This window comes from Hyperolius riggenbachi, chromosome 1 (genome assembly GCF_040937935.1).
Source record: "Hyperolius riggenbachi isolate aHypRig1 chromosome 1, aHypRig1.pri, whole genome shotgun sequence".
In the NCBI taxonomy this organism is placed as follows: domain Eukaryota; kingdom Metazoa; phylum Chordata; class Amphibia; order Anura; family Hyperoliidae; genus Hyperolius; species Hyperolius riggenbachi.
The window spans coordinates 94,011,222-94,030,313 of NC_090646.1; the positions used below are offsets into that span (position 1 = coordinate 94,011,222).

Sequence of the window (19,092 nt, forward strand, 5' to 3'; positions counted from 1 at the left end):
TTCAATTTAATAGAAAATGCCCTCGGAACACGAAAATGGGAACACAAAATTTGGTATTTGGCTGTGGATCAATCCTACTCTCAAGTCACCACTGGGTGTTGTCAAATGAGGGCGTGGCCATGAATAAATGGTGTTACAGCTTTCTGATGTCCAACCAACATATTCATAATCTTTCAGCTGCAAAATAATTTTCCACCAACCAAGTCACACAACACACACACCTAGCTTATGTAAGGTCTCCTCTGTTGTCTCATTACTGCAATTCTCCCATTAGAGCGCCCTCCACAGAGCTTGGATACTCTCTTCTGTATATAGCACAGCCTTCAGTGCACCCCACTGTACTCCATTACAGTGACCACCATTTACACCTCCTTCATTACAGTGCTCCCCATAGTACTCCCTTCACTACAGTGACCACCATTAGCAACTCCTTCATTACAGTGCTCCCCATAGTACTCCATTACAGTGACCACCATTTACACCTCCTTCATTACAGTGCTCCCCATAGTACTCCCTTCACTACAGTGACCACCATTAGCAACTCCTTCATTACAGTGCTCCCCATAGTACTCCATTACAGTGCATCCCATAGTACTCCATTACAGTGCATCCCATAGTACTCCATTACAGTAGCCACCATTACCACCTCCTTCATTACAGCGCTCCCCATAGTACTCCCTTCATTATAGTGCACCCCACTGTACTCCATTACAGTGACCACCATTGGAATACCCTTCATTATTGTACAGCCCACACAGTACTCTCTTCATGACAGTATGCCCCGTAATGCTAGGTTTGTTATAGTGCCCCTGGGCCATGAATAAATGGTGTTACAGCTTTCTGATGTCCAACCAAAATATTCCGAATCTTTCAGCTGCAAAATATTTTTCCACCAACCAAGTCACACAACACACACACCTAGCTTATGTAAGGTCTCCTCTGTTGTCCCATTACTGCAATTCTCCCATTAGAGCGCCCTCCACAGAGCTTGGATACTCCTCTGTGTATAGTACAGCCTTCAGTGCTCCCATCATTATAGTCCACCTCATTAGAACCCCCTTCATTACAGTGTTCCACATAGTACTCACTTCATTACAGTGACCACCATAGTACTCCATTACAGTAGCCACCATTACCACCCCCTTCATTACAGCGCTCCCCATAGTACTCCATTACAGTGCATCCCATAGTACTCCATTACAGTGGCCACCATTACCACCCCCTTCATTACAGTGCTCCCCATAGTACTCCCTTCACTACAGTGACCACCATTAGCACCTCCTTCATTACAGTGCACCCCACTGTACTCCATTACAGTGACCACCATTGGAATACCCTTCATTATTGTACACCTCACAGTACTTTCTTCATGACAGTATGCCCGTAATGCTAGGTTTGTTATAGTGCCCCTGGACGTTATTTTGCACTGCGTTATGTGTCTCTTGGTGCACCATTTTCATTACATACTGATGAAAACGAAAACGGCGAATGCATTACATTAAAAAAAAAAAAACCTTACTGAGCATGTGCAACACAACGCAGAAAATGTATTGCTAAACGCACAGCATGCAGCACTGTCTAAATATTGCTACACGTTACACACAACGCAACGTTTGCACTGTGAATGTCGCACAGACTTTGTATTGCTGTGCGTTAGTCTGCGTTATACATTTTTACAACGTGCGACATTAACGTCCCGCTGTGAAAGAGGCCTAAAAGGAACCTGAGGTGAGAAACATATGGAAGCTGCCATATTTATTTCCTTTCATACAATGCCGGTTGCCTGGCAGTGCTGCTCATCTTTCTGGTCAGTAGTGTCTGAATCACACACTTGAAACAAGCATGCAAATAACTTCGTCAGACTTGAGTCAGAAACACCTGATCTGCTGCATGCTTGTTCAGGGTCTATGGCTAAAGGTATTAGAGGCAGAGGATCAGCAGGACAGCCAGGCAATGTGCATTGTTTAAAATGTAATAGGTCAGCCTACATATGGGTCTCATCTTGGGTTCCCTTTAAGGTTGCCCTGTTAATCAATAGGATATGTTCACATTGCGTTGAACGGACTGCAAGTTTGGAGAGGCTGCACTAATTCCGGAGCGGCGGATGCGTTGCACTGACCACGTTCTAAAGGAATGGATCAAGATCGTGAAGACCAGTCTGTCTTAAAGTGATCCTGAAGTGATTAAAAAAACCTCACTACTTACCTAGGTAAAGGTAAGTCTCCAGATAGTCCAGAGGCTTCCCATCTCCTCCTCACACCCACCATTGCAGCGCATGGACCCTCTGAACATAACAAGCAGGGCTGTGGAGTCGGAGTTGGAGTCAGTGTCGGAGCAATTTTAGGTACCTGCAGTCGGAGGATTCATAAATTGAGGAGTCAGACGATTTTTGTACCGACTACACAGCCCTGCTAACAAGAGCTTGTTTGATATGTTCTCATCGCCATGCTCCGCGCATCAAGAACCCAGAAGATATTACATTATTTCCAAAACCACATTTTTGCATAGCTTTATAAAGAAAGTCTCTAAAGACTCTGTTGAAGGCTTTTTCGGCATCTAAACTTTATTAATACTGCATCTAACTACAGATTGAGTAAATGTAGTCTCGTGCTTGTTTTTCCTTTTTGAAGCCTGACTGCTGTCCTCCCAAAATTTTCTCCATAATAGCATACAGCATTTCATATTTCGATATTTGTAATAAATATTGAACATAGTTTTCACAAGCGGTCCGTGGCTTCCCCGCCTTATAAATCAAGGTAATAGCTGCTGTGTTTGTAAGTTGAGAAAAGGATGTAGCAATCTATCGTTCACTAGATTGCAGAATGGGTCGGCTAAGACTGGTGAGAAGGCGTTCTAAAACTCCACTGAGTATCCATCAGGCTCAGGGCAGACGTGTCGCATTGACTGCAGGCTAAAGGAACAGATCAAGATCGTGAAAACCAGTCTGTCTTAAAGTGAACTTGAGGCGATTAAAAAAAAAAAAATACTGAATACTTACCTAGGTAAAGGGAAGCCTCCAGATAGTCCAGAGGCTCCCCATCTCCTCCTCACACCCACCATTGCAGCGCATGGACCTTCTAAACATATCTAACAAGAGTTTGTCGGATAGGATCTCATGGCCATGCTCCTCTCATCAAGAACCCAGATGATAACTGGCGGAGCATGAGGCGGCCCATGTAAACGGTGAATGATAAGTTTGGGAGACTACACACATAAGCTGCATGCACCACATATACACAGGCCAGCTGCATTCTGTATGGTGGCTGTGATGGAGTAGCTAGCCTTCCATGACACGAGACTCCGGATATGACGCACGACAACCCTGAAGAGAAACGTGAGATCCTGGAACAGACAGCACAGCTGAGACCCAGTAAATGAAGGTCTACAAACACAAGACAACCAACCTCATGTCTGTTCACCCTATTAAACCTCCAGTGAGCAAATAATAGATTATTATGCAATGCATGCCTTCATGTGATGGGCTGTATGACGCAACTAATTATTTGTTTCCCCCCTCTTGTGGCCAATAATATAACACCACAATCACTCACCATGCTTATTGAACACTTGCCGAGTTGCAGTGCCAGCAACACAATACAAGTTTTAAGCTAGAACTGACTAACGGAAATCTGACACCATCTTAAAGGGAAGGTCCAAGCAAAAATAAAAAAATGAGTTTCACTTACCTGGGGCTTCTACCAGTCCCATGCAGCCATCCTGCGCCCTCGTAGTCACTCACTGCTGCTCCGGTCCCCCGCTGGCAGCTTTCTGACCTCGGAGGTCAGGGCCACATTGCATACATTTACACGCATTCCAGCTAGTGCCGGAACAAAAATGTACACGTTGCACCACTAACGCGTAAAAATGTATGTGTTAATGTTCCTGCACTAGCTGGAATGTGTAAAAATGTACGCAATGCGGCCCGCCGACCTCCGAGGTCAGAAAGCTGCCAGCGGGGGACTGGAGCAGCAGTGAGTGACTACGAGGGCACAGGATGACTGCATGGGGCTGGTAGAAGCCCCAGGTAAGTGAAACTTTTTTTTTTTTTTTGCTTGGACCTTCCCTTTAAACGTAATGGGAATCTGAAGTGAAAATAAAATTATGAGATAATGAATTGTATGTGTAGTAGAGCTAAACAAAACATTATTAGTAAAGATAGGAGTCGGATATTGTTTAAAGGAAAAGAATAGGAAGGGTTCAACTTCAGTCATCTATGCAAAGAAGCTTCTCTGAGCTCTCTGACTAACTTGGTCAGAGACAGTCCTATTTTCTGCAGCACTTATACATCAAAGAAACAGTGAGAGACGGCTTCACATAAGGTTTTACTGCAGGGGAGTTCAAGGGGTCTTTAGCTCTACTAATAGTTTAAAATACCTTGTGTAGTTTGTAATCGCAAATATGATAGAATGATGCAATGTTAAAAACAAACAAAAAAAAAAGCTATGTTCTGTTAATTATCTGTACTACACATACAATTCATTATACCATAGTGTCACTTTAAATTACAATGGGTAAACAACCAATATCTACCTGCTAACAGGGCTCACATTTCTTTACAGTGTTATAGCAGTTTTTTTGTTTTTTGTTTGGGAGGGGGGGGGGGGGGGTTGATTCCAAATAACCTGCCCTCGTTGCATAACTGTACTCAGGTGTCCAATACAGTTTTACAAAGTTTTCCATGCTCCTCCCTTGTTAATCCCCTAACTATACTGCATTCCCTTGTGTAAAAAAATAAACAAACGTATCAACCATATTACCACCATTTATGTACCGGTAATTTCTTTCCTGACATCTCACCAACCTCATCTCTCCCCCCCCCAAAGTTCAACTCCTCCTGATGCCTCCTCCTCACCGTCCTAGTCCTAATGTTAACCCTTTTCTGACATCTACCCTTAAACTACCCCTTACATAAACACCTCCTTATGCATACCTGCTAATCTTCTAATTTTAAAGGACCATTACAGCAAAAAAAAAGTAAGCAGTTAATATCTGACAGAACTGACAGGTTTTGGACTAGTACATTTCCTCATGGGGGTTTTCTTTGTTTTCAAGAGCATTTCCTGAAGAGCAGTAGGAGATGTACTTGTCCAAAACCTATCGGTTCTGTCAGATTCTAACTGCTTATGTCTTTCCCTGGAGCTCTCCTTTCAAAACAGCTTCCATTCATTTGAATAGAACAGTGGTAGATCACTTTAAACATTGCTTTCCTCGCCTGTCGAAAAAATTTGCGTTTACAGCCGTGCAGAAGTCGGTGTAACGCAGCCCTAATAGATGCTCCAGTGCTGCTTTCTACCATTTTCTGGTAAATCAAATAACGAAGAACAAACACTGTGAGACAGAAATAGAGGAAGAATCTTACAAAACCTTTATTAATCCTCCACATAGTATTACTTTAAAAAGTCACATAAGTGTGCTCCCAACCCCCCAATAATCCCCTCCCCATCAACCCACCATCCCACCCACTACTCGCCCCGACTCCCCTATCTAAGATGTAAACCAAGAAGACACTGCACCCGAGGTACTCAAAGTTCGGAAGCAACAGTGAAGCATATGCATCGGCTTCACTCTACATCATTTTGTAGACAGTCCAATTCCAAAGAAACCGCTCAAAAAGCACTGGATGTTAGTATATTCCAAATGAACTTTGACTCAGTTTGCAGCGGTTTGATTTCACTTATCACTGGGTGAAGCAGATGGACTGTCCTGTTCATATCACAGACCAGAATGATAGTCCAGAGTATCAAATATGATGAATAACACCTCAGTACACCGCACAGATAATTCCCAAGTCCAACCACCAGAAGATTCCAGTTTACCAGTCTTGAATTTATATGGTATATAGGTTCAGTTACATCCAAGGATATAAGTCAGCCCACCTTGCATATGGATGCCCATAAGTATGCACAGCCTCTGTTTGCATGGCTAAGAGGATGAAGCAAAAAGAGTTGCACACAGCATACAGTCTCAGTGAGCAAAGCAGCGTACAGTCTCAGTGAGCAAAGCGGCCAACGACATGTATAACAGTGCTATGCAATATGTCTCAAGCAGTCAAAAGCAGCAATGTAGTCAGACGGGTGCACAGCTAAGTCCAGTACACATGGTTATCCAGTCTCAATGATTAATGCAGCAAGGCAAGCGTCTGAATGAACTGGGGTGCCCACTGGGCTGCTTACAGACTCAAATAAAATCAAATAAATAAATCAAATAGCAGTGGTATATACTGCAATATAAAAGCTATTTATGCACACATACTAGAAACTGAAGCGGTATTTTCATCTTCTATTACAGAGCACAGAGCAGACTGCACACAGTCTTTTCGCTCAGAGGCAAATACAGATTAGCAGCCTGTGTACAGCAAACAGACAGAAAATGGCATTGAAAACATTCGCCTAGTCAGAGCCAATGTTTTATTAATAGCCCCATCTGGCATTCAGGTGGGGCACTGTACTCAGCGTCTTTAGCTGTACTTAGAGATCAGAGGAGGCTGCGCGGTATCCCCAGGTTGGTTCACATTCCTGTAGAAATATTAGCTGCTAATTCTTGCTATAGGCAACACATGTCTCTGTCCATGAGAGTAACATGCAGGAATCCCAGGGTACCTTGAGGCAAGATGTCATTCTCATCATCTTGGTCATTATTATTCGCTAGAAGAATCATGAGTAACTTGGCCTGATGACGTGGCCCCACCAGTTAAAATGAGCTGAAACTCTGACATAATATTCAATAAAAATGTGTTTTCTTACTTTTTATTACTCATACAGATATCATATTTGCTTTTGTGCATAAATAATATTGTCTGTTTACAAAGTACACGTTTCCAAAGTGTAGTTTATCGTGCCCTGAAATCTGCCATTGCAGGTTATTCAAACTGCTTTTTATTATATATTAACATGTTCTAATTAGCTGTTCTGAGCTGTTTGTGTGCTTGAAGCACAGAGAGCTTCACAGAGAGCTCCTTTTCACTTGTTACACTGTGTTTGCATTCAAATGTTATACATGTGTGTAAACAAAGATACTGTTATCTCCAGGTTGGATGCGGATTTGAAGCTGAATACCAGGACAAGTGCTTTGTTTAACCATTTCAGCGATGTTCTGCTTATAGAGAACCAGAGACTAATAAATATCATATTTATACATACCTGGGGCTCCCTCCAGTCCCATCAGCCTGGATCGCTCCCACGCCGCCTTTCTCCGCTGCTTTTGTCCGCCGGTACCGGGCCCCGTCATTTTGGCCAGTCGACGCAAGCGCAGGCGCTCCCTCCATACTGTGCAGGCGTACAGAGCCGGAGTGAGCCCGGTACCAGCGATAGAGGCAGCGGAGGATGGCGGCGTGGGAGCGATCCAGGCTTATGGGGCTGAAGGAAGCCCCAGGTATGTATAACATCTTTTTTTTTTCATTTTTAAAAAACGTTAGTCTCTGGTTCCCTTTAAAAAAAAAATTCTGGGATAGTAGCTTTCAAGCTGTGAGGAATCTTTTAGAGCAAAGTAGAAATGCTGGCTGAGTGAGTGAGTGAGTGAGTGAGTGAGTGAGTGTGTGTGTGTGTGTGTGTGTGTGTGTGTGTGTGTGGGCGAGTGTGTGTGTGTGTGTGTGTGTGTGTGTGGGCGAGTGTGTGTGTGTGTGTGTGTGTGTGTGGGCGAGTGTGTGTGTGTGTGTGTGTGTGTGTGTGTGTGTGTGTGTGTGTGGGCGAGTGTGTGTGTGTGTGTGCGCGGGCGAGTGTGTGTGTGTGTGTGTGTGCGCGGGCGAGTGTGTGTGTGTGTGTGTGTGTGTGTGGGCGTGTGTGTGTGTGTGTGTGTGTGTGCGGGCGAGTGTGTGTGTGTGTGTGCGGGCGAGTGTGTGTGTGTGTGTGTGTGTGTGTGTGTGCGGGCGAGTGTGTGTGTGTGTGCGGGCGAGTGTGTGTGTGTGTGTGTGTGTGTGTGCGCGAGTGTGCGAGTGTGTGTGGGCGAGTGTGTGTGTGTGCGGGCGAGTGTGCGTGTGCGTGTAGCAGGGTTGTAACTACAGGGGATCAGCCCCTGCAGGGGGGAGGGGGGTAGAGCCACGAAGGACAACTCTACAGAATTAGATTTAGGGCAATTTCTCACTTTAAGTACCCTTTAATAATGTCAGCTCCTAGCCAGGGCTGTGGAGTTGGTACAAAAACAAATCATCAAAATCAAACCACCAACTCTGACTCGAGGTACCCAAAATTGCTCCGACTCAAATTCCTCGACTCTGACTCTACAGCCCTGGAAGGGCTATGGAGTGGGTACAAAAAACATCAGATTCCCAACTCCAGCTCAGACTGTTTTTGAAACCACCGACTCCAGGTATGCAAAATTTCGCCAACACAGACTCCTCGACTCAGACTCCACAGCCTTGCTGCTAACAGGCCAAATGTTTCCAAAGGAACCAACAGTCATTCCTAAATGTACTGAGGAAACCTGTGCCTGTGTATATCTGAGAAAGCCTACGCTGAGGAAACAATCATAGTATGACACAGTCAGATTCCCCCATACTGTGCAAGTTAACAATAGATCTTTAAAATCTCCATAAAAGCAGGCTGAGCAAAAGGTTTCTCAGGTTTTTACAGAAAGGAGGATAGTTGTAGGTCATGCCTTTTACTGCATAACAATATATTTTACAGATGCAAAAGCTTTTAGGAACGTTTAAAATAACCTTCTTCATGTCTTTACATTTTTAGGGACTTTTCTGAACACTGACTCAGAGACAATAATGGATTTTATAGTAATAATTAAACTAAGGGTGGCATGGTGGTGTAATGCACAGTTCCCTAACCCTGTCCTCAAGACCCACCAACACTATGTTTTGCAGAAAACCAAACATGCACAGGTGGGGTAATTAGTCTCAGTAGAGCTGCTTGACCTCCTCTGTGGATTTCCACAAAACATGCACTGTTGGTGACCATTGAGGACAGAGTTGGAGAACACTGGTGTAGTGGGCAGCACCCTCATTTTTAACTTGTGCAGGGTCTTACCCGGACACCAGGGGATAACTGTACAGAGTTGGCCAATGCAAGCTTAGTTATTTTAAAGCAAATGTGTGGCAATTTTATTTCTGAACGTCTGATACTTACCTATGGAGAGGCAAGGCTCTGGATCTCATAGCGCCTTCCCTGTCCTCTTATGGTGTCTGCATTCCAGCGCTGTCCCTAGTTTGAATTTGAAGCCTTTGGGAGCCATCGGAAGGAGTCAGTAGTATCAGTTTGGCTCTCTGCTGAACAAGGTGTTCTGTGATATGGTGGTAGAGGGAGGAAGACGAGTTTATAGGAGGTAGTAGAGATCTGACAAGTTTTGGACTAGTCCATATCTTCTTGGGGGATTTTCAGTATTTTATTTATTCGTTACAAAAGCACTCCCTGGAAAGAATCTACACAAAGATGCAGGCCACCCATGCTTGTTTGAACACTATTTTGGCAGTTGGACTGAGCAACTGTCATTCAGTAAGTGCTTTTGAAAAAGAGAACTCTGAGAATCCCCCATGAGGAGAAAGACTAGTCCAAAACCTGTCATTTCCTTCATATCACTATTACTTGCTGGGACTAGTACTTAAGTGATAGCAACATTGCATACAAGTAATTATGCCTCATTTTATGTTGGAAGAAACTTATTTATTTGTATGTTTTTACATGCATTTAACTCTTTTTTTTGCGATAGTGGCTCTTTAAAGGCCAGATTTTAGACGTACAGAAATATATATATACATATATACATATATATATATATATATATATATATATATATATATATATATATATATATATATATATATATATATATATATATATATATATATATATATATATACATATATACACATATACACACACACACACACACACACACACACACACACACACACACACACACACACACACACACACACACACACACACACAGTTTTCAGATCTTGCCACAGATTCTCGATTGGATTCAGATCTGGACTTTGACTGGGCCATTCTAACACATGGATATGTTTTGTTTTAAACCATTCCATTGTTGACCTGGCTCTATGTTTAGGGTCATTGTCCTGCCACAGTCTCAAGTCTTTTGCAGTCTCCAAGAGGTTTTCTTCCAAGTTTACCCTGTATTTGGCTCCATCCATCTTCCCATCAACTCTGACCAGCTTCCCTGTCCCTGCTGAAGAGAAGCACCCCCCGAGCATGATGCTGCCACCACCATATTTGACAGTGGGGATGGTGTGTTCAGAGTGATGTGCAGTGTTAGTTTTCCGCCACACATAGAGTTTTGCATTCTGGCCAAAAAGTTCCATTTTGGTCTCATCTGACCAGAGCACCTTCTTCCACATGGTTGCTGTGTCCCCCACATGGCTTGTGGCAAACTGCAAACGGGACTTCTTATGCTTTCTGTTAACAATGCCTTTCTTCTTGCCACTCTTCCATAAAGGCCAACTTTGTACAGTGCATGACTAATAGTTGTCCTATGGACAGAGTCTCCCACCTTAGCTGCAGGTCTCTGCTGCTCGTCCAGAGTCACCATGGGCCTCTTGACTGCATTTCTGATCAGCGCTCTCCTTGTTCGGCCTGTGAGTTTAGGTGGATGGCCTTGTCTTGGTAGGTTTACAGTTGTGCCATACTCCTTCCATTTCTGAATGATCGCTTGAACAGTTCTCCTTGGGATGTTCAAGGCTTTGGAAATCTTTTTGTAGCCTAAGCCTGCTTTACATTTTTCAATAACTTGATCCCTGACCTGTCTTGGACCTGTCTTGTGTGTTCTTTGGACTTCACAGTGTTGTTGCTCCCAATATTCCCTTAGACAACTGCTGAGGCCCTCACAGAGCAGCTGTATTTGTACTGACATTAGCTTACACACAGGTGCACTCTATTTAGTCATTAGCACTCATCAGGCAATGTCTATAGGCAACTGACTGCACTCAGATCAAAGGGGGCCGAATAATTATGCACACAGCACTTTGCAGTTATTTATTTGTAAAAATATGTTTGGAATCCTGTATAATTTTCGTTCCACTTCTCATGTGTACACCACTTTGTGTTGGTCTTTCATGTGGAATTCCAATAAAATTGATTCATGTTTGTGGCAGTAATATGACAAAATGTGGAAAACTTCAAGGGGGCCGAATACTTTTGCAACCCACTGTATATATAGTCAACCTACAGCTAGGTTCTGTAACACAATAGAATGTGCTTCAAAAGGTGTGACAATTACATCAGAGCTGGGCCTCAATCCATCACATCGCTCCTGTCACAAGAAATGCCAAAGGACAGAAATAGTTCACATGACTTGCATTGATCTGTACTAATCTATATAGCTAGTTGTAGACAAGCAGTGCGAATGATCCGAGTACCGGCTGCGGTAATCAAGACATGCAGGAGTTAATGCACAGCGATACACAGAGAAGTCAGTGCAGTCCTGTGGCCCAAACACTGAGGAGGACCGGCAGGATTGTCAGCAAAGAGAACAGCCCATGTAGTCAGGACAAGGAAATGTAGAGCCCTACTGAATACTGTACATCAATATAATCTGCAGTGACACACATATGCCAAATAAAGTAATCTGAGGCTTTCCCTGCAGGTCACTTAAAGAGACACTGAAGCGAAAAAAAATATATGATATAATGAATTGGTTGTGTACTATGAATAATTACTAGAAGATTAGCAGCAAAGATAATATTCCCATATTTTTTTTAAGGAATATAGTGTTATTTCTAACATTGCATCATTCTATAATATGTTCAGATTACACAACACTCAGCATTCAAAATTATTCTTTCAGAGCAGTCTGTGAACTAATGACCTCTCCTCTGGCAGAAAAAAAGTAAATAGTTCAATGACAGTTGAAATAATCAAAGTCAGAAAACAGCCCTCTCCACGACTTTGAAAGTCGTAGAGCTTAACGGCTTTTTTGCATAGAGATAACAACAGGAGTTTCTTAACTCTTCCTGTACTGGAAACAATGAGACTGATGTATCTGATCTTAATGTTTTATTTCTTAGCTGTACTACACATACAAATCATAATATTTTTTTTTTTCGCTTCAGTGTCTCTTTAAGGCCCCATTGAAACAAAAAAAAACAACAAAAAAAAACAAACAAACAAAATCGGTGTTTGCACAGATGGCCTGCTGCCAGCATGCATTAAACTGCATTTTGTCCCGGTATTCGCACAGCATATTCCCAGTGGATGGAAGCTCAATGCAGTGGCGGGAAACACCTCAGCAGTCAACGTCAGAAAATTGACAAATGCCAAGCATGCACGTTTAGCAGAGAACCTTCCTGATATATGCTCCTAAACTTTATGCAATGAATGTTTGCACTATGCATGTTACAGGGCCAGAGTTAGGATACATACTAACATTGGGGAACCTCTGCGCGGTGTAAGTGACCGTAAAAGATAATGTTATTTTTGTTTTTTGTTTTTATCAAAGACCATGGTTCCTGGATGACTGATTTGCATGAAAGCATTTGCATGTGAGTGTGCAAAGGGTTAACGGACTTTGCTTTTTAAGTGACTAGGCTCAATAAAGAAGATGGAGGAGGATTCCACTGTTGAAAGAAAAGCATACAAAAATCCAGACAGGAATTGGCTACACCAGAGGTGCCCACACTTTTTTGGCTTGTGAGCTACTTTAAAAATTAGCAAATCGAACTGATCTTCCCATGTGCAATTTTAGGAGCACATTTGTATATACAGAATGGAAAATATAGTGCGGTCGGGATCTACCATGAAGTCCTTTGCGATCTACCGGTAAATTGCGATCTTTACAATGGCTAGACTACATACTAACAGGCCACAATGCTTGCCAATCTGGAGGATTTTGGCAAGTCACATCAGCCTTCGAAGACGGCTTTACACCTATCTTTTGCGTTGTGGTGGGGATGCGATGCTCCTGCCTCATCTCTCCGCAAAAAATTACAAACATGTGACCCTGCGGCAGAGAATGCGCTGCAGTACGTCACTGGGATTCCCATCGGTCTCCGCCGCACCCTGTCATATACAGTATCTGCGTCGCTCATAGACTACCATTATCCTAAGCACCATGCGTTAAGCGCAATGCTTCCGGTAATGGGCTGTTGCCCTTGCATTAGCTTGGATACTTCTGGCACACTACAAAGGACCTCAGTAGGTGTGAAAGTCTCCGTAGACCTTCATTGCTTTTGCTGCCCCTTGCAGCACAATACGGTAACAACGCAGGTACACCCTGAATGTGTAAGAGGGGCATAAAGCTACGAGCAAAAAATAAAGCTTTCAAAGAAAAAGAACACCATTGCCTTCTGTGAAGCCTACAGGAGAGGCATGCTTGGGGTTTGAGGTTGGGCATGTGGTGTGGGCTGCCTGTAGAGAACAATTAAATCTCCAGACCATCAAGACATTCTGTAAACATACTGTCCAGTGTAGGAAAGGCATGTCTCAGTAGCAGTACATGGAACAACCTACAGGAAAATGACTTAAAACACAAACCTAAAAACACCAAAGTATGCCTAAAAACAAATATAAATTGGACTTCTATTCTGAAGTGGTGTTCAATGAGCTCTGATCTGCAATCTAAGGTAACAATAAATATTTTATAGAGCTTTTCTCCCTGGGGACTCAAAGCGCTGTGACCCTGCATTATGCAGTCTCAAAGGCTCGGGAAAAGAGGTGAGTTGTTAGCCTTTTTTTAAAGCTAAGGTAAGAATGAAAACAGGAAGTCTGTCTAACCTGACACAGGTAGAGGAGTTTACTCAGGAAAAGCCAGACTAAATACCTGCAGACAGGTGTAGAAGTCTCACACAGAGCTACGGGAATTATTTACAGATTTTGAGCAGGTCATTAAAGTAGTATGAAACTCAGAATTTCCTCTTTGCTCTAAAAGATTATTTACAGCATAAAATCTACTACCACAAAAAAATTGTAGCAGAACAGCATTCACACAGTTGAACACAGCACCCTGTTCTTCAGTGAGAAGCTTCTTGCTTCGGTGAGCAGCTTCTGGCCTCCTGAGAAGAGGTGAGAACATTATATTTTGTTTACATTCCTTTGTCAGATACATTTAGTAACCATTAGAACATTAGAAATTGAGCTCCCTGTGCTTCTAGTATGTGTGCAACTGAGATGTGCTCACTAGATGTTAATATATAAATATAGCAGCTACGCAATAAAAATGCAATGGCAGCTTTCAGAGCAGATAAACTGTACTTGGGAATATGTAATTTGTAGCAGGGCTGTGGAGTCGGTACAAAAATCATCCGACTCCAACTCCAACTCCTCAGTTTATGAAACCACGGCTCCGACTCCAACTCCGGGTACCCAAAATGGCTCCGACTCAGACTCCTCGACTCCTTAGTCTAATACTTAACAGGGCTGTGGATTTTGTGCAAAAATCATCCGACTCCGCAGTTTATGAAATCAACGACTCCGACTCCGGGTGCCCAAAATTGCTCCGACTCTATCTCTGACTCCACAGCCCTGATTTGTAGACTAACAATATTACTTGCGCACAAAAGCAAATATGATACCTGAATGGGTAATAATAAGCAGGAAAACACATATGTATTGAATGGTAGGTTAGAGTTTTATCCTACTTTACTTATCAGTATTACAATTTGAAATTTTCAGTAAAATAAAAAAAACTCTACAGTAAAGTTTTTGTTATATAGAAAGAAATGAAAGGTGCCAATTACTTCATTGAGTTTGAAGTTATTTTGGGAACGTTGAAGATCATTATTTCACAGAAGGGTACAAACAAATTTGTCCACATTTGTTGAAACTTTTTTTCTTGCATTTAGAAGAAATTATAAATGTGTGACAAGTACCAATTGTGAAACGGATTCATACTGGTCCTTTATATGACCTCACATTATCAGGGCGTGCCCTTGTTTCCCACACGTTTACATTTTGGATCTCGTTCAGCATTAAACGGACAGGCAAAGTCAATTCAAAGAAAACCAAACACTAGAAAACAAGCCAGAAACCAAAACCAAAGCAACACAGATTACACAAAACACACAGATTGGATCTCTGAAGATTAAACCACAAAAGCCAAAACACTCCTGAGGCACTGCATAGCTTAACCCACTCCTGTCTGTACCGCTTTTCTATAATTGTTCTTGCTTTGGGCCCTTATAGTAAGGCTGTGTTCCCACCTGTAGTTGGATCTCCTGTCGGCCAGCGGGAGCAGACAGTGTGCAATGTCCGCTCCAAAAGTCCACCTGGAGCCCGGGGGCAGATGCGTTACACCTCTATAGGCTATATGGGGAATGCATCTGTATGTATGGGATTATCACTGACTGCACAGAAGTGCAGTCCACTTACCACAATGGATCACACAGGTCAAAGGGACAAGTGTGAACGGCTCATATTTTTTGCAATGCGGAGAACTGACAAAAACTTTCCTCAAGTGGTAACAGGGCCCGTCAGACCCTCCCGCTGGGCGGACGTTCTGCCGACAGTAGGATGTGTGTACACGCTGTCGGACTGTTTCTAAACGATCCACTCGGCGGATCTGTCAAAAACAGTCTCATCAGTCTGCCGACAACGTGTACACCCGTCCTACTGTCGGCAGAACGTCCGCCCAGCAGGAGGGTCTGACGGGCCCGTGAAGTATGGAGTGTGTGTACGCGCCTTAACAGTGGGCTACAGGAGCACACAAGCAGCAATTAAATCAGCATTTGGACATATGAGTGAGGTAGAGATTAGATTGTGAGCTCCTCTGAGGAACAGTTAAAGGGAACCTAAACTGAGAAGGATATGGATTTTTCCTTTTAAAATAATACCAGTTGCCTGAATCTCCTGATAATCCTGTGTCTCTAATACTTTCAGCCACAGCCCCCAAACAAGCATGCAGATCAAATGCTCTGACTGAAGTCAGACTGGATTAGCTGCATGCTAGTTTCAGGTCTGTGATTCAGCCACTACTGTGGCCAAAGAGATCAGCAGGACTGCCTGGCAACTGGTATTGTTTACAAGAAAACATCCATATCCCTCTCAGTTTAGGTTCCCTTTAAAGCGGCACTATGGCGTAAAATTTAAAATATGTGCAAACAGACAAAGAAGAAGTATATTTTTTCCAGAGTAAAGTGAGACAAATTACTTTTCTCCTATGTTGCTGTCACTTATAGTAGGTAGTAGAAATCTGACAGAAGCGACAGGTTTTGGACTAGTCCATCTCTCCATAGGAGATTCTCAGCAAGGCTTTTGTTCTTTATAAAGATATTCTCTAAAAAGGATTTAAACAATGATGCTGGCCAGTTTTTTGGCAGTTGGACAGAGCAACTGCCATTCACTAAGTGCTGTTGAAAATAAATAAATCCCTGAGAATCCCCTATGAAGAGATGGACTAGTCCAGAACCTGTCACTTCTGTCAGATTTCTACTACCTACTATAAGTGACAGCAACATAGGAAAAAAGTAATTTATTGCTCATTTTACTCTGGAAAAAACGTACTTATTTGTATACTAGTTGACCTAAGCCAGTTTAAAACCGGGCTCTAGGTTTCTCCATGCCAGAAAGCAATACATCAAGGCTCAGATTCTTTTTTTCCAGTCTATAAAAAAAGTCTAAACATTAAATAGAACAAATGTGGCTGCAGACCAACATGACATCACAGTTAATGTGTAAAATAAGGACTGGGTACAGATGAACCACAATCTAGCAGTGCTTGGTGCTCTCTGCCATAACAGCCCTCAGGTTTCTGTGCAATCATGCTACTTTCACATAAACAGAGACCGTTCTGGGAATCCAGCAATCAGGAAATGCAGGTCATGAGGGTAGAAAGACAGACAATTACCTGCTGTACTTTCCGTGGATTGCTCTGCTGTGCTGTGTCGCGAGGAGGGACTTTTCCAAACAATTTCCAGCCAAGGTCGCTCTGTTTATCCACCTGGAGGCTTTTTCTCCGAGCAAATATATTCCTGAAACAACAAAGACAAGGAACTTGTGAGTGCATAGAGGATGAGCTTCAGTTGTGACAATGGTTCTCAAACTGGTCCAAAAACGATTGGTGGGTAGGGATGTCAATACTCAGGAGAACTCATGGAGAAGCGGATAGATTTGTAAGGCTCTGATTTGCCAGTCATGATCATGCATAAAACCAGGAAGACATCATAGCAAATCAGAACCTTACAAATCTATCAGCTGATCAAACTGATTACATGCTTCTCTTAGTTCTCCTAAGCATTTCCATCCCTATTGGTTGGCCTTAGACATGTGTCAGATGGTCTCCTGCCATGACGGGTGGTGACTTGACATATACTTCTGGTAAAATTCTGGGACCGATTTACACTTTTTGCTCCATTCTACCATCCAGGACCACTTTCTGCAGCTTCCCTTCCATTTATGGTAGCCTGCTGGATGGTCCGTTGGGAGTCCGTAAGTGGATGAGTTTCCCCAATAGGCTTCTAAGGGAAACGCATCCACTTTCCCGGAAAAAATGTGCAGGATGGGACTCTGCGTTGCACCAAGCATACCCAAATGGGGCATTTTTGAACACCTCTCCATATACTGGATCCTGTTGTAATATCGGCCAGTATCTGTTGACCACTTGTCTGCCAAATCTCGAATGTTTGCAACGAACGGGATCCGGTCAGACGACCCTTACCGCTTGGGCTTGCTTTCCAGTAGAGATTCCCTTGGGACCTACCCCACTTCTGCTCGTACCTTACCCAGCATTTTGGGATCATACCCCTTCGATAGGAATTTATTCGTCAATCTGCAGTTTGGTACCCTTTATTCGTGGAAGCTAATCTCCTGGCTCTCAGGAATTGTCCCTTGGGGATCGCTTTAATAACATTTCTGTTATGAAAACTGTCCACACTGAGCAGATTGTTCCGGTCTGTCAACAGATACTGGCCGATATTACAACAGAATCCAGTATATGGAGAGGTGTTCAAAAATGCCCCATTGTTTTCATTTAAAAGGGGGAGGACGATTAAGAACATAGTCAGTTGAGTGGATCTGTCAGAAAGGTGTGTGGAGATGCATAAACTCACAAAAGAGGTACCTTTCCTTGCATGAATTGTAACTGCTGTGGTGCTATTATTAAATGTGAGTCACCCATATACAGGAGAAAAAAAATGGGATCAAAATCCATGTACACCTGTGAACGTTTATGCATTAAAATGTCCATGTGGGCTCCTGTACGTGGGGAAGGCGACAAGGGACGTCAGCACCAGAGTACAGGAGCACAGAGGCTCAATCCAGGGATTCAAACCATCAGAACTAAGCAGCCACACTCCGGTGGGCAAACACTTTCATGCCCGAGGACATGGGGTGTCGCAGCTTAAGTGGATGGTTCCAGACCACGCACCCCCGCCAAAGCGAGGAGGAGATAGGGACAGGTTGCTGTTACAGAAAGAAGCGCGGTGGATAAGGAAACTCGATTCAATTACGCCTAGGGGCTTGAATGGAATGCTTAGTATGAAATGCTTCTTGTAGGTAAATGCTGTCATTTGTTTTCTCTTACAGGTCGTGATGACTTGTTATCGCTTTGGTGGGTGGTGAAGAGAGGGAACATCTGCATCCGTGGTACAGTGAGTCTATGCATAGTATTGCTGATGTACTCTGTGAATTGATAAGGTATTATCCAATGTTTGCTTACACTTATGATCCTGAAGGTGTTTATTTTGGGTAGACATCTGATTGTAGTGCCCAATAAAATGGACTTAGCCCTGAGGGGTTAAATTGGACTTGGACTTACCCATAGAGGTTAATGCAGATACTGGTCATGTGACCAAGGAGGAGGGTCTTTCAATATTGGGTGTGGTGCACTACTGATGTTCATAAGTTTGCTGTGTTAGTCTTGGTTGCATGTACACCTGAGGAAGGGGATTACCCCGAAACATGTCGTGTTTGCTCCTGAACTGATAAACGTAAGTTTATACGCCAGTTGAGTGCCTCCTTCATTTATACGCTTTCCACCAGCTAGTTGCTGTATAAAATATCTATTGTGCTAATCTTAGCCACAGAACAGGTATTACAAGATTGGTAAAAGGGTAAGAGAAAATAAAACCGATAAGCATATTAAAACGGTCATGGAAATTATGATCTGCATATTCTTGGAAACAAAGAAAGGCTTGTCCTAATAAAGCAACAAGATATTATGCATGTGACACGGCCACACGGAATGCAACCAAACATCCTC

At 43.0% G+C, this 19,092-nt stretch overlaps 1 protein-coding gene across 2 annotated transcripts in view; it reads right to left on the reverse strand.

The window, feature by feature from the left end:
* TBC1D14 (TBC1 domain family member 14) overlaps positions 1-19,092 on the reverse strand; it is a 184,426-nt gene that overhangs the window by 62,447 nt on the left and 102,887 nt on the right. For both annotated transcript variants that reach the window (XM_068277011.1, XM_068277021.1), the window contains one exon: positions 16,741-16,864. In XM_068277011.1, coding sequence (XP_068133112.1) covers positions 16,741-16,864 — 124 coding nt within the window. The remainder of the gene's footprint in view (positions 1-16,740; positions 16,865-19,092) is intronic.